Source organism: Perissodus microlepis, chromosome 6, assembly GCF_051167445.1.
Source record: "Perissodus microlepis isolate ML-2025 ecotype Zambia chromosome 6, ASM5116744v1, whole genome shotgun sequence".
In the NCBI taxonomy this organism is placed as follows: Eukaryota; Metazoa; Chordata; class Actinopteri; order Cichliformes; family Cichlidae; genus Perissodus; species Perissodus microlepis.
Window position 1 is genome coordinate 16482753 of NC_140466.1, and position 26075 is coordinate 16508827.

At 39.7% G+C, this 26075-nt stretch overlaps 3 protein-coding genes and 1 pseudogene across 4 annotated transcripts; 3 read left to right on the top strand and 1 right to left on the bottom strand.

The window, feature by feature from the left end:
• Positions 1-6094: 6094 nt before the first annotated feature.
• On the top strand, positions 6095-7728 carry LOC146385408 (sialidase-3-like). Its single transcript, XM_084929984.1, has 2 exons — positions 6095-6375; positions 6478-7728. The coding sequence occupies exons 1-2, from the start codon at positions 6148-6150 to the stop codon at positions 7387-7389; spliced, it is 1140 nt and encodes a 379-aa protein (XP_084786110.1). The 5' UTR covers positions 6095-6147; the 3' UTR covers positions 7390-7728.
• Positions 7729-10490: 2762 nt separating this feature from the next.
• LOC146385409 (sialidase-3-like) lies at positions 10491-12236 on the top strand (annotated as a pseudogene). Its single transcript, XR_014800509.1, has 2 exons — positions 10491-10810; positions 10913-12236. The product of XR_014800509.1 is annotated as a sialidase-3-like (transcript).
• Positions 12237-19033: 6797 nt separating this feature from the next.
• On the top strand, positions 19034-19984 carry LOC146385410 (sialidase-3-like). Its single transcript, XM_084929935.1, has 2 exons — positions 19034-19261; positions 19364-19984. Exons 1-2 carry the CDS (start codon positions 19034-19036, stop codon positions 19982-19984), a joined length of 849 nt encoding a protein of 282 aa, XP_084786061.1.
• Positions 19985-24484: 4500 nt separating this feature from the next.
• On the bottom strand, positions 24485-25645 carry LOC146385411 (forkhead box protein D3-B-like). Its single transcript, XM_084929985.1, has one exon. It carries the CDS (start codon positions 25532-25534, stop codon positions 24617-24619), a length of 918 nt encoding a protein of 305 aa, XP_084786111.1. The 5' UTR covers positions 25535-25645; the 3' UTR covers positions 24485-24616.
• Between the last annotated feature and the right edge of the window lie 430 nt (positions 25646-26075).

Consider the following 26075-nt stretch of genomic DNA (forward strand, 5'->3'; position numbering starts at 1 on the left):
CAATGATAGTTTATTAAATACAAACCATCTATTTAACTTCATGAGTTCTGTTTCCACTGTTTTCAGTAATTTCTTTATGTCTTTTCCAGAGCAAAATAAGTTTGTATCATCAGCAAACATCACATATTTTAAAGTATCACTGGCTGTACAAATATCATTTATATAAAGTAAAAATAACTTAGGTCCCAAAACAGATCCTTGCGGAACTCCACAAGTTACTTTTCTAAGTTTAGATTTCATGTTATTAATACTCACATATTGGAACCTATTATTCAAGTAACTATTTAACCAAAATTGTACAACACCTCTTAAACCATACCTTTCACACTTCCGTAAAAGTAAAGAATGATCTATCGTATCAAAGGCTTTACGTAAATCAATGAACACACCTATTCCAAACTGTTTTTCATTCACAGCCGTTGCAATATTTTCAATAAATTCCATCACAGCTAGAGATGTTGAGCGATTTCTTCTGAACCCATACTGATGATCATTCAATAAATCATATTTATCAATAAAAGAATCTAGTTTGTTTGCAAATAGTTTTTCAAGAATCTTTGAAAACTGAGGCAGTAAAGATACCAGTCTATAGTTTGACACAATCTGTTTATCACCAGTTTTATATAGTGGGATCACTTTGGCAATTTTCATTTTATCTGGAAAAATTCCAGTTTGAAATGATTTGTTACAAATATATGTTAACGGCTGTAGGACACTATGAAGAACTTCTTTAATTAGTGACATGTCAAGGTCGTCACAATCCATGGATTTTTTACTCTTGAATTTACTCACCACTTCTACAATGTCACTCTCACAGACTCCACCAAGAAACATTGAGTTACATTTACAAGAAGTAGAATCTACTTTATCATAATTTCCTCCTGGTACAGAAATCTCTTTTGCCAAGTTGGGACCTACATTAACAAAGTAATCATTAAATTCATTAACTATGCTCTCAGTATTCTCAATCACTACATTACCTCTTGTTACAATATGTGTTGGAGAACATATATTATGTTGATTTTTTATTATCCTATTTAATACACTCCAGGTAGCCTTAATATTACTTTTATGTTTTTGAAGCAGCTGTTCATAATATCTTTTCTTTTCATATCGCATAATAATAATAATAATAATAATGATAATAATAAGAATTGCTATCAGCTTTCACCTTATTGATTCTTGTGATTACATGGACACAGCAAGACTGCCCAATTAAATCTCTGCCCTAGTTGGCCTCTCCCCTACCTAGATAAAGAAAAAGCTTTTGCCAGGGTGGATCGCTTATATTTGTTTAGGACACTTGAAGCTTTTAGGTTTGGAGAAAATTTTCTTTCAGGGGTGAAGCTACTGTATTGGAATGCTGCTGTTTTGTTGAAGATCAAAGGGGGACTCAGTAGACCAATCCTTTTGTGAAGAGAAATTAGGCAAGGTTATCAATTATCTGGGATGTTGTATGCTTTTGCTGTTTAGCTTCTCTTGAGCCAACTTAGGCAGGGTCTTACAGGGTTAACCTTTGCTACAGATGCCAACATATCAGTGTGCCAGTTTTCCTATGCTGATGATCTAACTGTGTTTATTGTTAGTCAGAATGATGTGCATATGTTACAGCAAAAGCTGTACGAGTGTGCATTATCTGCAAGATCTAACTGGCAAAACAGTGAAGCGTTGCTTTTGGGGAGAGTGGAGAAGCAAACAGCAGCAAATTCCAGCTCAGTCTGAAGTCTGACCATCATTTTGACCTTCTATTAAATCTTCTATGCTTGATTTATCTTTTGTATTCATCAAGACTTCAAAAATCATATAGTATCAGACTCACGTTTTAATGTTTTGTGTTTGTGTTATGATGTTTTTTACTTCCTAAATCATGACCTTCATCCTCAAAAACCAGACATGTCGTGGTCCAAAGAAATTCAGGAGCAAATGAGAAACAAACTAATTGAGATCTATCAGTCTGGAAAAGGTTATAAGGCCTTTTCTAAAGCTGCTGGGACTCCAGCAAACCAAAGTGAGAGCCATTAGCCACAAATTGCAAAAACATGGAACAGTCGTGAACCTTCCCAGGAGTGGCCGGCCAACCAAAATTACCTCAAGAGCTCAGAGACCACTCATTCAAGAGATCTCAAAAGACCCCAGAACAACAACCAAAGAACAGTAGGCCTCCATTACCTCAGTTAAGGTCAGTGTTCATGACTCTACCATAAGATAAAGTGGGAAAAAAATGGCATAGCAAAAGCTGCAAGACAAAAACCACCGCTGAGCAAAATGAACATAAAGGCTCGTCTCAGTTTTGCCAGAAAACATCTTGATGATCCCCAAAATCTTGAATGGAACCATGAATTCTCCTTTCCTGAAGGAGAATATCCAGCCGTCTGTTTGTTACCTCAAGCTGAAGCGCACTTTTGTTTTGCAGCAGGACAATGATCACGTTGTATGAGTGGACAGTGCCTGGCGGGACTGTCGATCGAGGACGCTGAAGACATCTACCTATTCGGAACCATGATAACAGGGTTCTTGCTGATCGGAGATGGCTTGGCCCTGGCTTATCGGAGAATTAAGAGAGTGGAACCGGCTGTTCAAACCCCCACAAGGCTGCCCGCTGGGATTGGAACGACAGGTGCGACTTCTCAGAAAGGGCTCACTGAAGGCAGCATGGTTAAGAGCTTGGAGGCGCTTACGACTGCAGTGAATGCTCAGAATAACACCTTTGAGCGTATGTATGTTGGATTACATCAGGAAAGAATCAACTGAGAACAACATCTCTGGGCGGAAGCTACATCTCGGATCAGTTGGCTGCGGTCGTGAGGTCTCAGAATCTGCTATGTGAGCAAAAAGAGTGACAAGACCACAGAATCGACGGCTAATAACATCACGGAGAAACTCGCAGCTATTAACGGGAGATTGAGAGACCAGTGTCGGAGTGTTAAAAACAGCTTGAAATTCTCATTAGTTGTTTGCAAAAGAAAAATCATCCTCACATGCTTTAAAGAGTCCATCATTGTTCCTGTCCCGAAGAAACCCCACCCTGCTTCTCTCAATGACTATCGCCCTGTAGCCCTCACCTCAGTAGTGATGAAGTGCTTTGAACGCCTGGTCAGAGACTTCATCATTTCTTCACTACCAGACACACTGGACCCACTACAGTTCGCTTACCATCCAAATCGTTCCACAGACGATGCCATCTCTCATCTCCTCCACACATCACTTACTCACTTGGACACTAGAAGGGGGAATTATGTTAAAATGCTCTTCATAGACTACAGCTCTGCATTTAATACCATAATTCCCTCCACACTCACCACCAAGCTGGAGCATCTGGGACTCAGCTCATCTATGTGTCAGTGGATCTCCAACTTCCTAACTGGCAGACCACAGGCAGTAAGGATGGGCGGACATGTCTCAGCCTCCAACACTCTCAGCACTGGAGCCCCCCAGGGGTGTGTTCTGAGCCCCCTGCTGTACTCTCTGTACACATATGACTGTGTGGCCACTACCAGCTCCACCACCATCATCAAGTTTGCTGACGACACCGTCGTGGTGGGCCTGATCTCTGATAACAATGAGACGGCCTACCTGAAGGAGATTAGGAATCTAGAGAACTGGTGCCAGAGGAACAACCTCCTTCTAAACGTCAGTAAGACAAAGGAGCTGATAGTGGACTTCAGCACTAAGCAGGAGAGGAACTACCAGACCCCCGTCATCAACGAGTGCCCAGTGGAGAGAGTGGACAGCTTCAAATACCTCGGAGTTCACATCACGCAGGACCTGTCATGGTCCTGTCACATCAACACCGTGGTGAAAAAGGCCCATCAGCGTCTCTACCACCTCAGACGCTTGAGAGACTTCCAACTGCCCTCCAAGGTGCTCAGGAACTTTTACTCGTGCACCATAGAGAGCATCCTGACGGGAAACATCTTAACCTGGTTCGGGAACAGCACCATGCAGGACAGACGAGCTCTACAGAGGGTTGTGCGGTCAGCTGAGCGCACCATCCGCTCCGAGCTCCCTGACCTGCACTCAATCTACAGCAGGCGGTGCTGGACCAAGGCCAGGAAGATCGTGAAGGACCTCAGCCATCCCAACAACGGACTGTTCTCTCTGTTGAGGTCAGGAAAGCGATTCCGCTCCCTGAAGACCAACACAGAGAGACTGAGGAGGAGCTTCTTCCCGCAGGCGATACGGTCTCTCAATCACACCACCACACAGTACTGACCCACACATATAGTTCTTCCACACACACTGGACATTCTGGACATTGTTTTCACTTCATCACTTAAATCACTTTAAGCATATTTGCACTGCACAAGACATAATGTGGATTGCACAACACTGGTCACTATATTCATTTCCAGTTAATACTTGTACAGCTGCTGTTATTGTGTATATATATATATATATATATATATATATATATATATATATATATATATATATATATATATATATATATATATATATATATATATATATATATATATATATATATATATTTATATTTCTTCATACATTCTTATATAGTTCTATACTGTGTATTGTGTATTTTGTTGTACAGTTATTTTATTTTCAACTTTAATTTATATATTTTATCTTATTCTTTCCCAGTTAAATTTACCCTTCATTCTAATTTGTGTTGTACAGTTATTTCATTTTTAACCTTAATTTTTTATATTTTATTCCTTCCTAGTTAAATTTACCCTTTTTAATTTTTCATATTTATTTCCTATCTTATTCATAGCCTTTTCCTTTTTTTTCTTTAGGTCACGAGCAGTTGTCTAAGCATTTCACTGCATATCGTACTGTCTATGACTGTGTACATGACAAATAAAATTTGAATTTGAATTTGAATTTGAATTTGAATTTGTTCCTTCCCATTCCATGAATGGCCACCTGGATTGGCTGGAAGACTGTTTACTTAGCCTGGCGGGGCGAAGGACACTGTCTCAGCTGAACTATGGACACGCACACACATACATATACTGATACTGATAAGCACTCACTGACGCATCACCCTCCCTATCCAACGCCACCTCCAACGCTTACCTCCCCCATGATGTGGACATCGGGTCAGCTGGAGGCGCAGTCGAAAGATTGCAGCAGTCCCAGATCAGATGTACACACTGGAACACTTTCCCATGTTGCTTGTCTGTGTTTATTGTGTTATGGTGTGTTGATACCTGTGCATTCCTGTATTATCCTTTTGTGTTGCACATTTCGATGTTTTTTTTCCTCGCTACCTAGCCTGACCGGTCTCCCCAATGTGATGTTTGTGTATTGTATGTACGGTCGGCAAGGTCTGTCATCTCGGTTGTGGGTAAAAGACCTGCAACTGACAAATAAAGGCTATCTCATCATCATGCACATCAGTAATTCCACCTCATAATGGCTTAAGAGTACGAAAGTGAGGACTGGAGCAGCCTCATCAATGTCCTGGTCTGAATCTGATTAACATGCTGTGGAATGACCTTAAAAAGGTGGTTCATGGTTGAAAACCTTCAATGTGGCTGAATTGCAACAATTATGCAAAGATGAGTGGGCCAAAAAAATCCTCCTCAGCACTGTGAAAGACTCATTGTTAATTATCAATAAAGTTTGATTGCAGTTGTTGCTGCTAAGGGTGGCCCAGGTTTAGAGGGCAATCACTTTTTTACACACAGCCATGTAGTTTGGATTTCTTTTCCCTTTATAATAAATACATTCATCCAGAGAATACATTTTATCTATATTTGTGTTATCTTTTTTTAATATTTAAATTTGTTTGATCAGAAACATTTAAGTGTGACAAATATGGAAATCAGGAAGGGGGCAAACATTGTTTTTTATACCGCTGTATGTACAAAATAATAAAATTCAGACATAACAGCTATTAAAGGTTTTCATTCTGGTTGTTTTCCTGACATGCATGATGAAAGATGGGTTTTGCCTATTTAATTTGTTAAGGGAATGAGGGGTGGAGTTCAATGAAATGTAAATCATTTCCTCAGAAATGACCATCGATCTGTGATAAAAACAAAGATCCCTCCCTCATCCACACTCTCTAACAGCCAGCCTATAAAAGTCAAAGCAACATCAAATTCTAGGACCGCAGATATAAACCCAGCAAGGCTTCTTTATAATTTAATATCCATTATATACACAAGGACAGCAAACATGGGCTGTGGATGTTCAACAACAGCTCAGCTGCAGAAACAACCTGTCTTTGAATCTAATGAAGCTGCTCAATGTGTTTACAGGATCCCTGCTCTTCTGTATGAGAAAGAAAGTAAAACTTTACTTGCCTTTGCAGAGCAGAGGAAGTCTTCAAAGGATGAAAGTGCGGAAAAGCTGGTTATGAGAACAGGAAAGATCAAGCAGAAATGCTGTCAGAGGACGACTGAGGTAATAGTGATAATCAGCCATTTTAGTTCTAAATTACTTGTTAATTACAGTCCTTTTTTGAACTGTTCTGTTTTATTTACTTCTGAACAATCTCTCTTTTAGTGGTCAGAGCTCAAAAAGGTGGAAAAGGCACTTATTAAAGGACACCGTCCAATGAACCCCTGCCCGGTGTATGACAAAGCCAACAAAAAACTTTTCCTGTTTTTCATCTGTGTTAAAGACGCTATCACTGAGCGTCACCAAATAGATGAATATGACAACAGGACCCGTCTCTGCTACATCACAAGTGAGGATCTCGGAGAAACCTGGAGCGATGTGACCGATTTGACGGACGAACTGAGTGAAATAAAACACTGGGCCACATTTGCTGTTGGGCCAGGCCATGGTATTCAAACAGAGAGTGGTAGACTGATTATCCCAGTTTATGCTTATACTGGGATCAAACCAAGTAGTAAACCATATGCAATCTCACTGTATAGTGGTAGTCATGGTGAAAACTGGAAATTTGGGGAACTGTTTAATACGGTATCAGTTGAGTGTGAAATGGCTGAACTTTCCAAAGACCACATCTACTGCAACGCCCGTAATGTGCGCGGCTATCGAGTGGAAGCAGTCAGTGATGATAAAGGAATTAAGTTCAATATTCTCCAACCGGAAAACATGCTTGTGGAAACAGATAAAGGCTGTCAGGGAAGCGTGATCTCCTTCCCAGCTCAACAAGAAAGTGAAAACACAGAAAGTGACCCAAGCCAGAACCTTGAAAAGTGGCTGCTGTTCACGCACCCAACCAGTCCGAAACACAGGGTCAAGTTAGGTGTGTATCTGAACAAATCCCCACGTAATCCAGAGGCATGGAGCGAACCCTGCATCATTAATAAGGGACCCAGTGGTTACTCAGACCTGGCTTACATTGGTGATGGCTGCTTTGCATGTCTGTTTGAGTGTGGGCAGCAGGAAATACATGAGCAGATAGCCTTTGTTGTCTTTAGCTTTAAGGACATCACCAAGAAATAAACTGAAGAAAAGAAAAGAAAAATATAAAAAGAATAATTTTTATTCAGGTGTGTAGATGAATAGATTCATATGTATATGTGCACGACTTAAAGCAGTAAGTGTTGCTTTGTATGTAAAAATCTTTATTTGCTTGTTGCATGAAAAATGAATAAGAAAACTGAGAAGCTTGTAGGATTAACACTTTAAAAAATACTTTAATAAATTGAAGGAAACAGAAAACAGTTTCTCCTGTTTTCAGTGAGTATTAAACATGGATGCTCAATTTAAACAAAGGTTTTAATCTAGTTATTCACTCCTTGAAGAAAATATACCTAACGTTGCAAATATCATATTAATGGTTGTGAATGTATTTGATTTTATTGCAGAAAATAATAAAAAATAGTTAACATATCCTGTTTTATTGTAAAACTATCTGTTCTTTTGCTCATTTATTTCCCACCAACTCCAAACTGTGAGTTCAACATCCACAATGAATATTTTAATAAACAAATAACTGTAGTGAATTTAAGGTTAAAACAATATAAAGCAAGCAAAAGGTTTAAACGTGCTTTGCATAACACATTAAAGTAGATCATAGATAATAATATTATTGATATTATTTGTTGTTACAGTAACAACAACAACCTGGACACTGTAAATAAAATAAAACTGTCAATAATGAAAAAAAAAATATAGGAGTCAATAAAGAGATTTATAAAAGAAAATCAGGGTTCACAGGATTCCCGCTCTAATCTGTGAAAAAGTCGGAGAGACTCCTGTAGCCTTTGCAGAGCCGAGCAGTAAACCCGATCATGGAGTACAGACCTACAGGTTACGAAAGAGGGATTATGAAGGAGCGTCCACCGGGAGAATCAGATATTTTGTTACTGAAGTACTTAGGAATGTAGCTCACAGTCTTGCTTTTAAAAATCAAAGCTGTTACATAACATGACCAAAAGTCTTAAAATTTTTGACATATGAGAAATGAACACTGGAGAAGAAGAGAACCGGCTCATGAAAGATACTGCCGTATCTGTAAAACAAAGTGGAGCCACTACATGGTATGATCATATATGACTGAGTAATAGTAGCATTGTTTAATAATGTAACTGCTTATAGAAGTAGCAGGGTAAATTCTCAAATTTACAGTGATATACCCTCTGCTTAGATTCAGTTAATGCTGGAAAACTGATTGGCAGGTGCTTCAGAGTGCTACTGTGCAATTATATAGTTTTTCCCATTATCTCTGAACCTCTGAAAATGGAGGACTGCTTATAAAAGGGTCAGAAGATTACTGCTACGAGAGAGAAACTCGTACAATTTTCGCAGTGCAAAGGAGTAATCCTGATCGTACAAAACGGTTATAAATAAGGAATGTTGAGGGAGGGAGCCTCCACTGGGAAAATCAGCTATTTTGTTACTCAAGTACTTGGGAATGTAGCAAAAAATATGTAATTATACACACATCCTAATCAACTGACTTGTATTGTTGACTCATGACAAATGATAAATTTATGAGTGTGATCCATTGTGATCATATCTTAGATTAACATGACCTGGATGACTGAGAACCACACAGATGCTGGGCAATGATGATTTCCAGTTGAAAAACTGGGAAGGTGTAGTGGAGAGAATTAGTGCCTGACTGTCTATATGGACATGAATCCAGCCACAGCTCTGCTATAGGAGGAGATACCTGGTTGAGAATAATCTGGTTACCTCGATGCTCTGGCATCATTTTCTGGTTGTTGAGCCTCCACATCCACTGGTGCAGGAAATACAGAAGAGACTGGTTAATTTCTTGGGTGGAGGATACCATCGGCTCAAATTTAAGACTGTTTAAAGGCAGACAGGGACTGACTGACCTACAGAGTCGCATTACAGCATTTCATATTCAGACTGCTCAGCATTTCTTATACCGTATTTATAATAAATGATTTTTTCATTTTTCTGTCTGACAGAAACTTCCAGTTCTGTTCTTGAAAACTATAAAAAATGTACAATATGGTGCTAATCTTTTTTTTGCCTGTGTTTGTGCCAAAAACAAACAAAGCAATGACATAAAAAAACAACCAAACTTGGATTCAGAGATGTTTAGTCTGAACTTATTTTTGGGATATTTCTCCTGCATGGTGATTTAATTTCTGTTTCTCAGGAACAGGGAATGATAAATGGACCTTTTCTTATTTAGCACTTTTCTACTCTGCCTGAGCACGCTTTACACAACCTGCCTCATTCACCCATTCACTGAAGCACATTTTGCTATGCTTTTTCTATGTAAGTGCATTACTAGAGCCACCCCTATAACAGGGGGGAAGGTTAGTTTACTGAGAAGGAAATGACTTTATCAGAAATGAACAATGATGTTTGGCTTCCAATGAAACCTGAAGACCAGCCAAGAGTCACATTCTCTAGCTCTCACTGTCATTAATCCCGCCCAGTTACCCATTGTGAGAATACAGGATCACATCCATGAAAAACAACTTTAAATGCCTCTTTCTCCAGAACACATCTGCAGAATCCCTGATAAGGAAAGAGACTCCATCTTCAAGCTCCCTTAAATGCAAAGCGTGCACAGCTCTAATTGATTTATTTATTCTATTGGTATTATATTTTATAGGTGATTTATTTTTTGGGTTAAAAGACACCAAAGAGGTACTGCTTTAGTATTTAAATATTTACTACTTTGGTATCATAACTTAAGTAACTGAGGACTTTTCTGAGTTAGTGCACTTAGTGGTCTCTTCTCATTGAATTCCAGCTCAGTCTGAAGTCTGACCATCATTTTGACCTTCTATTAAATCTTCTATGCTTGATTTCTCTTTTCTATTCATCAAGACTTCAAAAACCATATAATATCAGGATTACTTTTAAATGTTTTGTGTTTGTGTTATGATGTTTTTTACTTCCTAAATCATGATTTTTATTGTAAATTTTCTGTGATATATGTTCTTCTTCTCCCATGCATGATGAAAGACGGGTTTTGCCTATTTATTTTGTTAAGGGAACGGGGGGTGGAGCTCAGGGAAATGTGAATCATTTCCTCAGAAATGACCATCGATCTGTGATAAAAACAAAGATCCCTCCCTCATCCACACTCTCTAACAGCCAGCCTATAAAAGTCAAAGCAACATCAAATTCTAGGACCGCAGAGATAAACCCAGCAAGGCTTCTTTATAATTTAATATCCATTTTATACACAAGGATAGCAAACATGGGCTGTGGACATTCAACAACAGCTCAGCTGCAGAAACAACCTGTCTTTGAATCTAAGGAAGCTGCTCAATGTGTTTACAGGATCCCTGCTCTTCTGTATAAGGAAGAAAGTAAAACTTTACTTGCCTTTGCAGAGCAGAGGAAGACTTCAGATGATGCCAGTGGAGAAAAGCTGGTTATGAGAACAGGAAAGATCAAGGAGGGATCCTCTAAGAAGACGGTTGAGGTAATAGTGATAATCAACCATTTCAGTTCTAAATTACTTGTTAGTTACGCTCCTGTTCTGAACTGTTCTGCTTTATTTACTCCTGAACAATCTCTCTTTTAGTGGTCAGAGCTCAAACAGCTGGAAAAGGCACTTATTAAAGGATACCGTCCAATGAACCCCTGCCCGGTGTATGACAAGGTCAACAACAAACTTTTCCTGTTTTTCATCTGTGTTGAAGACTGGATCACTGAGCGTGACCAAATAGAATACTATGCCAACAGGACCCGTCTCTGCTACATCACAAGTAACAATTTCGGAGAAACCTGGAACGATGTGATCGATTTGACGGACAAACTGAGTGAAATAAAAAAACTGGTCCACATTTGCTGTTGGGCCAGGCCATGGGATTCAAACAGAGAGTGGTAGACTGATTATCCCAGTTTATGCTTATTGCAGAAGTACTTGCCTCATGCATTGCTGTTGTAAACCAGTTGCACGTTCGTTCAGTTGCTGTTGTAAATCATATGCACTCTCACTGTATAGTGATGATCCTGATAAAAGTTGGAAATTTGGTCAAACGTTGCAATCAGAATCAGGCGAATGTCAAATGGCAGAGGTCTATGAAGACAACGGCTCCAGTTTCATTTATTGCAATGCTCGAAGTTTTTGCTCCTCTCGAGTGGAAGCTGTCAGTGTGAATAAAGGTTTTACCTTTAGCAAATTCAGATGCACTAAGCTTACAGAAACAAAGTGCTGCTCAGGATGTCAGGGAAGTGTGGTCTCCTTTCCAGCTCAAGAACAAAGTGGAACTGCACAAAGTGAAACAAACCAAAACAAGTGGCTGCTGTTCACACACCCAACCAGTAAATCGCGCAGGATTGATCTTGGTGTGTATCTGAACAAATCCCCACGTGATCCAAAGGCATGGAGCGAACCCTGCATCATTAATGATGGACCCAGTGGTTACTCAGACCTGGCTTACATTGGTGATGGCTGCTTTGCATGTCTGTTTGAGTGTGGGCAGCAGAAAATACATGAGCAGATAGCCTCTGTTGTCTTTAGCTTTAAGGACATCACCAAGAAATAAACTGAAGAAAAGAAAAGAAAAATATAAAAAGAATAATTTTTATTCAGGTGTGTAGATGAATAGATTCATATGTATATGTGCATGACTTAAAGCAGTAAGTGTTGCTTTGTATGTAAAAATCTTTATTTGCTTGTTGCATGAAAAATGAATAAGAAAACTGAGAAGCTTGTAGGATTAACACTTTAAAAAATACTTTAATAAATTGAAGGAAACAGAAAACAGTTTCTCCTGTTTTCAGTGAGTATTAAACATGGATGCTCAATTTAAACAAAAGTTTTAATCTAGTTATTCACTCCTTGAAGAAAACATACCTAATGTTGCAAATATCATATTACAGTTTTTGCCCGTTGCTTGAACACATTTTGCAAAACTTCGCTCATTGTGCCAAAACTCTAAACACAAGTAAACATGACACAACACTGGGAAATATACCATTCACATTTGTGCCAAATTGAAACTTGTTACGGATTCAAATATTGGGGATGGATACAAGAGGAAAAACCACAATAACAACACTGGTCCGGCCGGGTTGAGTCAAACGATGATTTTAATGATCACACGCGTGGGAGATGGACATCGTACGCAGACAGCATCAGATCTCAAAATGGTGGAGCATTGATCAAACTCTTATAGCCTCTAGTGGCCCCCACCTAATCATAAAAGCCTAAACATTCACATTCTTTCTCTCACACGGCGCCTAAGCTACGACCTTGGCTCCCTGTTTATCTGCTCCTGCTGAGATGGGGCAGAAAACCTCTCCAGTATGTTCTGTTCTCTTCTAATCAGACAAATAAGGCGATGACTTTCTGCGAACACTATTTCTTATAACTCAGCAGTATAATGCATCATAAAACAATATCATTCATTCACAATCAATCAGCAGTCTAATGTAATGCAAATCAGTTTAACAAATGCAAGAGTTATCACCTTCTAATTCAGGAGAATAATGCAAACTAAAACTACATAATAATTCACAATCTTTAATTAGGGGTCTAACATGGCATAAAATAATATTATAATCTCACAAACTCTACTCTCAAAACCTAAACTCTGCTGTCAAAACCTAACATTTCTTTGTTAAAATGTAACTGTTGACAAAATGACACATACTTGCATCATATGCAAACACTTACAGATCAGGGGGAACACACTAGTCTACTTTATATAAAACACTGCAGTCTTTGATTTTCATCGTTTATTCAGAAGGCATATTTTCAGGAGACACATTTTCAAACAACCAAAAAAAGCAAATAGGCCTACTCAATATTGTACATTGCAGCACCATGAATTCAGATAAAGCAAAAAAAAAACAAAACCATAATACAGTAATAGCAAAAACACTATACTGTAAACACAAAAAATCATGACAATTGTGCATACGTGGGCTCATGGATCCCGCCGTCTGTTGGGGTCTGGCCACAGAACATGCGTCTGATGGTGGTAATGCTCACATGGTTTATGTTGTTGAACACTTGCCTGTCTGCAAGTATTTGCTTTCGTAGCTGGTGGAGACGGATGGCATCGTCTGCCCTCACTAGGTCCACTACGGCAAGTTCCTGCTGTTGTGTGAACAGGCGTTGGCATCCTCCCCCAGAAGGTCTTCAAGTCATTCTAGAGAAATACAACCACATATTGTCATCGCTTTGCTTATTTTTCTTACAGTACTTTACTGTATCATCCATTGTACTTCAATATAAGTAATCATGGTATGTTTCACAGAAACTACCACTTTGGCTGCAAAAGGAGCATTAGTACCCTGCATTACAGGGATGTGTGTGTGTTTTTTTTTTTTAACAGCTGCTAGGACACATTTCACAATACTTAGGTCACTTTTGCAAAACTCTTCACACAATTCTCCTAACTGACCTTCAGCTTGGCAAAGCAGTTCATTTCACATTCAAAATGCACTACAACTACCAAAAAACTTTATTCAGGTCTCAAATAAACTCATTCTTCCAGAACACTAGCAAAGGTTGACAGCCGACAAACACACTTTGTCACCCACAAAACAATGACCTAAAAAACACTAACAACATGTAGCATTACACAGTGTTTTGTGTAAAACAAGGACACATCTACGTTTATAATATCAATATATGTTACTGGAATGAATCAGACATCATGCAGAATTCGTTAATATTTGTTTATGTATTTTTATTTTTTTGCACCAAGTAATCCCAAAATACAAGAATTTGTATACACACCATCCACTGATACACATACAATAGTAACGCTAATCTACTCTGTCTTCTCCATTTGGCCACAGGTTCTCATCCACATCACATCTTATGTCATCTAGGGCAATACACCCAGGCATCCCTGGCAATCTTCTGCTGATATCTCCAGGCATCCAGGAGGGACATTTGATCATGTGGATGATGGTCGTAAACCTTCCACCGCCATGAGGAAAAGAATTCCTGTATGGGGATGAGGAATGGAGAGTAAGGTGGGAGGAAAAGAGACTCCATTCTGGGATGGGCTGCAAACCACTCTGTGACTGCACGGGAGTGACGAAATGCCACATTGTCTCATACAATTATAAATGTTGGCTGATTCCTTCTCTCCGCATCCCTTTCCTCACCTAGCACAACCCTTCCATAGAGATCATGCAGGAACGCAAGGAGCCGTTCAGTGTTGTATGGCCCAATTAGTGGTCTGTGTAACAGCAGTCCATCAGTGGATATTGCTGCGCACATTGTGATGTTGGCACCCCTCTGGCCCGGGACATTCACTGTGGCTCTCTTCCCAATCACATTCCTCCCTTGTCGCCGTGCTTTGGCCAAGTTGAAACCTGCCTCGTCCACAAAGATGAAAATGTGGTGTGTTTGCCTGCCTTCAATCTCCATGACTCTCTAACATAAATCCACAAGGCAACATAAGCTGTTACAGTAGTAAATTTGTAAAAATTGTCTTTGTGTGTTTGGTTTTGTTCAAAAACAGATCTGTATTTTATTGTGATCTTACCTGGACATACTGGTTCCTGAGTTGCTTGACATGTTCAGAGTTCCTCTCAAAAGGCACAGTGTACAACTGTTTCATCCTGACCTGATGTTCTTTCAGGACTCTAGAAATTGTTATGCTTACACTGTGAATATTTGCAAAAGTAACTTTGTCTGCCAAGACTCTGTGTCTAATTTCAGTGAGTTTTATCCCATTGTTTCTGATGACCATATCAACAATGGCAGTTTCCTGCACATCAGTGAACATCCGTCCTCTCCCTCCTGTGTGAGGTAACCGTTGAGTCCTAAGCAGAAATGCAACAACAATTAAAAAAAGCTTATTTACTTCTGAAATGTGCAAATGCCCTTGCAGAATACAAGTTACCTGTTGGTTTGCCGGAAAACTCTAGCAATAGATGCCACTGTAGAGCGTTGCAGATTTGGCTGCACTCTCTGACCAGCCTCTCTCATTGAGTGACCATGATTTACTACATGATCAATTACAGTAGCTCTGATCTCATCTGAGACTACAGCTCTTGATCTTCCTCTTATTCTTCTTCCTCCACGCATATGTATTCCTCGCCCCCTCCCAGCCACTCTTCTTCCTCTTTCAGCCACTTCTCCATTTCTGGCTGGGTCCATGTTTACATCACAAAACAAACCTATTCAGCAGTTGTCTCCTTTTGTAATGAAATTGAAGGAGTAACACCTGTGTAGATGTTCATCTACAATGAGAATCAGCTGTGGCTGGTTAAACTGCATTTTTAGATTTAAAATATGTTTCAATAAAATATTGCTGTTGAATTTTGCTGTCTTATTCAGTTTTGCATTATGTTATTGTTTTGACCATAAGTTTAACAGTTTTGAAAACAGCATGTAAGTACATGCAAAATGTCCTGTACGTACAAAGATTTTTGGCAGTTGTTGTGTCTGAGTGAGAAAATAATTCATGAAATTTGAGAGATGTAGTCATTGAATGCATTTTGTACCAAAACAATGATAACTGATCCTCCGTTTAACCCACATAGACTTCTGTTGTGCTCACTGTGTGAGGAGTTTTGCGAAAGTGACCTAAGTATTGAGAAATGTGTCCTAGCGTCTGTAAAAAACTGTAATACCCTGTACACTTGATATGGTCGTGTGATATACTGTAGAACAGTGCTATAAAAACCATCTGAGTAGAGTAGAAGGTAGAGAGGTGAAGACATACCTGTTTTCTAGTCGGAATGTTCTTATTACAGATGCCACTGTGAAGCGGCTTAGATGTGGGTGGACTCTCTGCCCAGCTTCCCTCATAGTCAGGCCATGGTTGATGACAAGGTCCACTAAAGTTGCTCTTATATCATCAGAAATATGGGTCCGTGCATGGCCTCTTCGACTTCGACGACGACGACGACGACCTCCTCCTCCTCCTCCTCCTCCTCCTCCTCTTCCTCTTCCTCTTGTTCTCCCTCCATCCATGCTTGCAAAGTTCTTGAATTGGCTGAACTGAGGGCTTTTTGTAGTTGGCTAATTGGTGTTCAGTTTTGCAAGTAAGTGCCTTCAGGTGTGTATTTGAGTGATTGCAATTACCCGATGTGTTTTGTATTTTTGATACATGGGTTTTGCAAATGGAACCCTGAAATTTCATTTTGTGAACGAAGTGTCTTATGTATGAAATAGAGTGTAGTATGCAGGACCATGTGTGTTGCATAAAGGAGTAAGTGTGTTGCATGATTGCAACTAGGGTGCAAAGCAGCGCTTTTGTTTAAGGTATGGGTACATGTGTTTGAGGTATGGTAACAAAAGCTTCAAGTTGTGTTACTTTAGTCTAAGCATGGGTTTATAGTGTTCAAGCAACGGGCAAAAACTGTAATACAATACAGTTCAAGTCAAATCATTTTTGTGAGGAGGAAAAACTCCCTTTGAACAGGAAGAAATCTCTGGCAGAAATGGACTCAGGGAGGGGCAGCCATCTGAAGTGACCATAATTACTTAGTATTTTTACTTAGTTACTTCCCACCTCGGCACATGAGCCACTAGTCTGTCAAGCTGTGTGAAACCTCAAGCTGAACATTGACAATTGTGTGTCGACGATTGTAGTCTTTTAAAACCAGATCTGACTTAAAAGAAAGTCACGATGAATAAATTCATCTCATCATTTACTCAAAGAAACTTAAATTGCAAAATCAACACTTGGGTAAGACTGGAAACAGGAGACTGAGACCATAAACTGATCCCTTAAGACTTGGTTCTGCAACCAGAGGAGCCCCTGCTGGCCATTAGACAGAATGCACATCAGGAACTTGGAGTATGTTTCTCTCCTGAGAGCTGGAGATGACATCCATGTTTTATAAATACAGTGAAAGGGCAAAAAAAAACAATGCTAAGGGAAATGTTAGATATTAAAAAAAGAAAAATAAAAAGAAAGAAAATTTAAAGAACAAATTTAAAAGAAATGTCCTTCCTCACAGAATCTGTAACAGTACAGATATTTGGTGTCATCCTTCTGAAAGTGCTCCAAGGATCCTTTGTGCTGTTTATCGAGAAAGTGCAGCAGTTTGAAGGGAGACATGCGAAACAAATAAAGCTATAAAAATCCTTCCTTGAACAGGATTTCCTGTTTCCTGTAATAAACGAGATGAAAGGTTAATCATATTCAAGACTGAATAAACAGTAAATTGAAATTATGAAATAAGTAAAATTTTGACTCACTAATTTCCACTCCTTCGATAAACTCTTCCACTTGCTGCACAGATGTATAAATGAAATATGAGTTTGTGGCCCTGCTGCTGTATATCATCTGTCTAGTGCAGGTTTTAATGGAAGGGGTCTCCTGCTTGAAATGCTGCAGCATATTTACTGTCACAGGACTCACATCTCAAAGGCTCCTCCTCAGACTTTACCAGCTGACTTTATTGGGCTACCATGAAATATACACACACTTTTTTTTTACAAGGGCTGAGAGTGTATGTGTGAGCTGTAGCCGAATAAAACTCAGTAGAACTGAGTATGAAAAGCAGACTGTACTCTGAGGGTCATTTCGGTTGAAGACGAATGTTAAAACATGGTAAAAGACCATTTATGAGTCACATCAAACTTCCTAGTAGAGATTACCTGTCATGGATCAATATAGAAACATGGTTCCTAAGAGCAACTTGTGTATTACATCTTTTCATCTTAAAGATATGTAAACGTGTAAACAAAGCTTCAGTATTTGTATATTCTGATATATTGAAATACCATAAATAATTTGTGTAGCTTTAGAATTAAAGAGTTTAACACTGGGTACAATTTTAGAATAGAAGAACAGACGATTGCTGAGATTTTGGTGCAAAGTTTGGGTTCATTTACTATTTATAGAGACTGTATGGATTGGGACAGATTTGTTACAATGTCCTACTGATGCATGGTGCTGCTTCTTTTATAGACAAACTGATGCCATCTCTTTTAAACTGATACCCCTACCATAGCCTAATACACATGGGTGTACATGATGTGTATGAGAAGACAAGCAAAAGCCTTTTGGTCTGTGTAGAGAGCACTGTAATCACTGGTATTCAAACAGATTGTGCCACTTTATACTGATTACTTGATATTCGTTGTAGTTCCAGTGATGACGAGGGCAGTACATGTCAAATAACGCAGTATGGTCATTGCAAGATCAGGTAAATGTGAAATGACAGAGGTTCATGGTGAAAAAGACCTCAATCCAAGCTACTGCAATGCTCACAGTGACAAAGGCTCTTGACTGGAAGCTGTCAGTAATTATAATTAATTTTAGCACACTTTAATCTGCTGGGAAGCTTGTGTAAACAAATTCAGACTGGCAGGGAAGTGTGGTGTCCTTTCCAACTCAAAATGAAAGTGCAAATACAAAAAATGACCCAAGCCAGAACTTGAACAAGTGGCTGCTTTTCACACATCCAACCAGTAATGCTTAATTTATGCTACCTGGGTTGTGTCTGTTTGCTGAGGTAGTTGCATACAGAGACGGGTTATGTTAATTCTGATCTAAGCTTGTTTTCCGGAACCACCTCCTTCCTTGGACTTGACTTTCTCAACAAGTGGAGACTTCAGCTCACTGAAATGTTAATAATTTCTTCAGAAAATGAAAAGTCACACTGCGTACAAACCAGCCTTATAAAATCCCCATCAGACAAACTTTGACAGTCATAGAGATATAACCAGCAAGACCTTTATTACATGGTCATTTTGCATGCAAGGACACCAACCATGTTCACCGTACCTTTACCAAAAGCTCAGCTGCAGAAGCAAACTCTTTTTACATCTAATGAAACTGCTGGAAACGTTTACAGGATCCCTGCTCTTCTGTATGAGAGAGAAAGTAAAACTTTATTTGCCTTTGCAGAGCAGAGGAAGACTTCAGATGATGCCAGCGGAGAAAAGCTGGTTATGAGAACAGGAAAGATCAAGGAGGGATCCTCTAAGAAGACGGTTGAGGTAATAGTGATAATCAACCATTTCAGTTCTAAATTACTTGTTAATTACGCTCCTGTTTTGAACTGTTCTGTTTTGTTTACTCCTGAACAATCTCTCTTTTAGTGGTCAGAGCTCAAAGAGGTGGAAAAGGCACTTATCAAAGGACACCGTCCAATGAACCCCTGCTCGGTGTATGGCAAGGTCAACAACAAACTTTTCCTGTTTTTCATCTGTGTTGAAGACGCTATCACTGAAATGTACCAGAAAGAAAACTGTGACAACAGGACCCGTCTCTGCTTCATCACAAGTGAGGATCTTGGAGAAACCTGGAGCGATGTGACCGATTTGACGGACGAACTGAGTGAAATAAAAAACTGGTCCACATTTGCTGTTGGGCCAGGCCATGGTATTCCAGCAGAGAGTGGTAGACTGATTATCCCAGTTTATGCTTATACTTCCTTTTGCTGCAAACCTTGTTTCTTACCAAGCAGTAAATCGTATGCACTCTCACTGTATAGTGGTAGTCATGGCAAAAACTGGAAATTTGGTGAACTGTTTAATACGGTATCAGTTGAGTGTGAAATGGTTGAAATTTCCAAAGACCACATCTACTGCAACGCCCGTAATGTGGGCGGCTATCGAGTGGAAGCAGTTAGTGATCATAATGGAGTTAAGTTCAACAATCTCCAACCTGGAAACAAGCTTGTCTTCTTTATGCAGCAGCCAATAAGAGTCCTGCTCTGAAGGCATCGAAATGCTGCCCGTGAAGTTTCTCTCATGCACAATTTCAAAGATGCAAAGTCTTCATAATTGCTGCTTTCAGCTTTAATTTCTTGGTAATTGGAACAAAGATATACTGCCTCAGTACTGCGGTATGTACTACAGTACTTTGGTATCAACATATTTATTATATGAAACATAATTAGTTGACTGGAGACATTATCTTATAGGTGATGCAGAAGTTTATGTTTAATAATAGATAAGTGGAAGGGTTGCACCACGAAGGGCATCCAGAAAAAAATCTGTGCCAAATTAAACATGTCCGGCTGGATAACCACTGCTCATCTACCATCACAATGAACACCGGTGTACCACAAGGCTGTGTGATGAGCCCCTTCCTCTACTCCCTCTTCACCCACGACTGCAGACCTGCTGATGGTTCCAACACCATCATTAAGTTTGCAGATGACACCACGGTGATTGGCCTCATCAGTGACAACGATGAGGCCGCCTACAGGGAGGAGGTGGATCGTCTGGCTGAGTGGTGCGACACAAACAACCTGCTGCTTAACACAGAGAAGACCAAGGAGCTCATTGTGGACTACAGGAGGAATGCTGACCCACATCCACCCATCCACATTAAGGGGACGGCTGTGGAGCGTGTGAGCAGCTTCAAGTTCCTGGGAGTCCACATCTCCGAGGATCTCACCTGGACGACCAACTGCTCCAAGCTGGTCAAGAAGGCTCACCAGCGCCTCTTCTTCTTGAGGACTCTGAAGAAGAACCACCTGTCCTCAGACATCCTGGTGAACTTCTATCGTTGCACCATCGAGAGCATCCTGACCAACTGTATAACAGTCTGGCACGGGAACTGCTCTGCCTCGGACCGGAAGGCGTTGCAGAGGGTCGTGAAAACTGCCCAGCGCATCGCCGGAGCACCACTTCCTGCCATAAAAGACATCTACAGGAAGCGGTGTCTGAAAAGGGCTGGGAAAATCATCAGAGACCCCAGTCACCCATCACATGGACTCTTCACCCTCCTGCCCTCTGGGAGGCGCTACAGGAGCCTCCGGACTAAGACCACCAGGTACCGGAACAGCTTCTTCCCCACAGCTGTCAGACTCCTGAACTCTGCCTCCTGACATCTGACCCACGTTAACACATGGACTGAACATACACACACCCACAATGGACAACTGTACCCTCAAACACACAATAATAACATGGACTGAACCACCACTCACAACCACTAGCACTTTATATAGATACTGTAGAAATTATCCACATATCTAATTTATCTTAACTGCACTACTGTATAGCTCTGTAAATAATCATTCTGTACATACGATAATTTTTAACCCTACAACTGTTTACAACTTGCATAGTTCACATTTCTGTATAACTGTATATCTCAGATTTCTGTAAAGTTATTTATTTCATATTCTGTATAGTTTTTCATATTTATATCCTGTTCATAGCCTGTACATAGCTTGTACTCACTACAGCCTGTACATACCTATAGTTATAGAATATTCACAACATACTTCATACCGTGTACGTTATAACATACCATAATAGACCCATTTCTGTAATATACTTACATATCTATATTATTGCTAATATATATTGTAATATATCTATATCACTAAAGCACTTCTGGATGGATGCAAACTGCATTTCGTTGCCCTGTACCTGTGCATGTGCAATGACAATAAAGTTGAATTCTATTCTATTCTATTCTAAACATGTGGACAGGTGTCATCTACTGTGGTGACACCTTTGGAAAAAAGTGCCTAACCTCCTCCTCATTGTCATTCTTATCCTCCTTCTTCTTCTTCTTCTTCTTTTTCTTCTTCACATAGACTACATATACACTTATGCCAAAGGTGTGTGAAGTACTGTGTGAATCCTCAGGCTGAACATTCACGTCGTGTTACCATTGTAGTGTTTTGAACCACATTTGACTAAAGAAAAACTCATGATAAATAAATTCATACCTTCATTTACTCAAAAGAACTTAAATTGCAAAATCAACACTTGGGTAAGACTGGAAACAGGAGACTGAGAGCATAAACTGATCGGGAAAGTGCAGTAAGGTCATGCTCTCTTAAGACTTCTTTTTGCAACCAGAGGAGCCCCTGCTGGCCGTTAGACAGAATGCCAAGGGAAATGTGCATCAGATAAGAAAGAAAGAAAGAAAGAAAGAAAGAAAGAAAGAAAGAAAGAAAAAAAAGAAAGAAAGAAAGAAAGAAAGAAAGAAAGAAAGAAAGGAAAAATAAATAAAAAATGAATTGAAACTAAATTTCCACTTATTGAAAGATGCCACAGAAGCTTTAGCAGTGCAGATATTTGCTGTCATCCTTCTGAAAGTGCTGGAAATATCCTCTCTGCTGTTTATCGAGAAAGTGCAGCAGTTTGAAAGGAGACGTGAAACAAATGGAGCCATAACAATCCTTCCTTGAACAGGGTTAGGAGTGACTGAGGGAGAGCAGCCAAAAACAGGACAACAAGGACTATTTCTGTGGCGTTCTCTCATCGCGTGCTGTTGCTGTGATCACATTTCAAGTCCAAACCCACTTTGTCTCTTACTGCTAAAAAGAACTGAGGATTTATGGAGCATCACAAAGAGCCTAGAGGATTATTAATTTATTTTTACTGCAAATATTAACATCACTTTCTTTGTCCTCAGCGAACGCCTGTTGCAAGAAACAAAAGAGAAAAGGAGATGAAAGGTTAATCATATTCAAGAATGAATAAATAGTAAATTGAAATAAGTAAAATGTTGACTCATTAAATTCCACTCCTTCAATAAAGTCTTCCACTTGCTGCACAGCTGTAGCCGAATAAAACTCTGTAGAACTGAGTATGAAAAGCAGACTGTACCCTGAGGGTGATTTTAGTTAAAGACAGATGTTAAAACATGGTAAAAGACCATTTATGGGACACATCAAACTTCTTAGTAGAGATTACCTGTCATGGATTCAGAAACATAGTTCCTAAGAGCAACTTGTCCAGTCCATGTTGATCACATTCTTTCATCTTCAAGAATTTAAAATCATGAGCAAAACTCCTGAAATTTGTAAAACTATTATTTTATTTCACAAATACTGTAAATTATCTGTGCACCTTTAGAATTAAAGTGTTCAACAACGAGTACAATTACAAAAATAGAACAATAGATGATTGTTATAGATCTGAGTGTAGAGGTTAGGTTTATGCACTCTTTATAGAGACTATATGCATTACTAATATTGGCAGGATATGGAGGAAATTTGTTCTAATCTCTTACTGACGCATGGTGCTTTTTATATGTCAGTTTTATATGTCAGTTTAAGAACCAATGCCACCATTTTTCAAACACAGCATACACGCAAACATGCCTTTTCTTTTGATGAGTTGCACATTTGCAAATTAAATGGTTAACTCCTCTCAGACCTACAATAATGAAATGGTTTATACATATTTCTGCATTTCTCTAGAAAGAAAGTGCCAAAGGGCCTTTGATCTTGATAATTCTGCACATTTTAATCATAATTGTTCCTATTTTGCTGTGTGTGTGTGTGTGTGTGTGTGTGTGTGTGTGTGTGTGTGCGCGTGTGTGTGTGTGTGTGTGTGTGTGTTTGGATCCGAAGCTTTCTTCTGGGAAATCAGCCCTCCTCCACAACTCATCTCTGCATACCACAGCAAACACCACCGAGAACTTCTAAATAAAGACGAGGCATAACTTGTAATAATACCCAGCAGCCCGATGATTGAGTGAATCTAATATTCTTGCTGTGTACAGGCTGGAGTACACCACAAAGCAAAAACGTGACTATTAGCTCGCCTGACAGAAGTGTTTTGAAAAATGAAGACGTGGTTTTAATAAAGAAGGCCTGGTTTGCAGTAGGATGTGAGCGAATATTAATGCACTCAAACCGGCCAAAGCTAAACAGAAAAGGGAAGAATAACACCCATACCCAGATGTCTTGTGTTCTTTCATTCTCTAGGTAGCAAACCAGTCACCCACCACAAAATAATCTATACATGACACAACACCGGGAACTGATCATCCTGTTCTTCAGATAGATCGACAGTTGAACTGTGAACGCTGTAGGCGCAGACTGTAGGTGTTCAGAATAATCAGTGTATTTAAATTATTGAAACATACGTATTCGTTTATCTTAAAATGATACAAAATCAAATGGCCCATTTGCCACACAACGATGGATATTGTCATTAATATTTGTATAAGCCTAAACAGTCTCTTTATGATTTATCATCATCAAGTAAAATTAAGAATATTAAACTTATTTTTTTTTATTTCTCGTTGTTTTCACAATTTTATTTAAAATCCTGCAAATTTGTCATTTAAGTCTAGACTTTAGTTGTATTCAGTCGTAAAAAAGATTTAAAATTAAGCAGTAATAATTAAAAACATAGCTGAATGCATTTATATGAACCGGGTTCATTTGATATGGTCTTTTTAATCTTATACACATTCCGGTGTAATAAATAATTGTAATAAAAAGTGCACACACGAAATTAAAATGATCCATTTTATTCCAAACACACTGAAAGATTTTAAAAACATCCGTGTTGAAAGCATTTACTTCAGGGAATCAGATTCAGTATTTGGTAGCCTTGTCGGTCTCAGTGCAGGCGCACATCATTAGATTAAATTAAACTAGACGAAATCTTAAAGATCCCGTCGGGAAAAGTAGGCAGCTGCGAAAGAGTGAAGTTGGGTATCATTCCGTGGAGTGAAACGGGATGCAGGAGGCAGGAGGTCGGAGGCAAAGATCGCACAGCGGCGCAGCATCCGGCGTCCAAATGTTCAAGGTTTTGACAAGAAGGGAAATTTTTGGAGAGGATCGAGGAAAGCGCAGGTGTGACGCTGCTTACAGGTGGTCTGTTGGGGATAACCCGGGACTCGAAACCACTTTCTAGATCCTGATCTCGGTACAAATCGGGACTCTGGAGACTAGAGACCACCCTGCGCACTCCGAGGAGAGGAAAAACGGGCATCAAAGTGAGCTCCTGCGCCCTGGAGCCTTTCATCGGTGCCAAATATAAACTTTGCCTCTTAAAGCGTTTCCTGCGACGAAGAAAACTCCCATTTTCAAACATATCCGCCGACATGGGATCCAGAGTCCAGTAATTCCCCTTGCCTGGGTTCCCGGGTTCCCGGGGCATTTTGACAAAGCAGTCATTCAAAGACAAGTTGTGACGGATTGAGTTTTGCCACGAAGGGAACTTCTCCCGATAATAAACAAAGCGCTGGCTGATAAAATCGCATATCTCACTGAGAGTGAGCCTCTTTTTGGGGCTTTGGAGGATGGCCATGGTGATGAGAGCGATATAAGAGTACGGAGGCTTCACCGAGGTAATTCTCCTTCCGGGACCCTCCTGCAGTCGGACTTCAAAGTCGTCCTCTCCCTGCACGCCAGGAGAAAAGGATGAAGGCCGTCGCTCCAAGTCTACATTACTCTCCCCGAACACTGATACATCTGTCCTCCTCACAACTTCTCTGCAGTCCGCCTGGCCCCCCACTTCAATGTCCGCCTCATCCATGGGCTTGTTGTCCAGCGTCATGATCCGGACTGTCCGGTAGGCCCCAGCGGGCGAGATTCAGTGCCTGTCTAGGACAGAAAGTGGAGACCCCCTCGTTTCCTTTCATTCACAAAAAAAGTCACGCATCTGACTGCATCCTGACTTTTGAGCCTCCCACTCCGAACTTCCCCCTCCTCCTCCTCACGCAGTCTGTTTTAACACAGCTGCAGGTATCCACAAACCTGAAGCTGTGGGGGAAAAACACTTTATTTAATCAAAGATAGAGAAATTAAATGATGATACTGAAGGCGTGGTTACACTAATTACTCTAACTCATGCATATTTTCTCCAGTGTATACACGCTTTAACTATAGTTGTTTGTTTTGTTTTAAATACAGGTCTTATTTTTTATTCTTTTCTTCCTTCTTTATATGTTGTTTTTTACTGTTGTGATTTGCTTTCAAGTACATTTAAACTGCACGTCCATGATGCATATTATTTATTTATTAAACTTTTTGGGGATCTACACAGTTTTCTGACTCAGTAATCGTTGCATGTGTACCGATTAAGTTGTTCTTTTTCT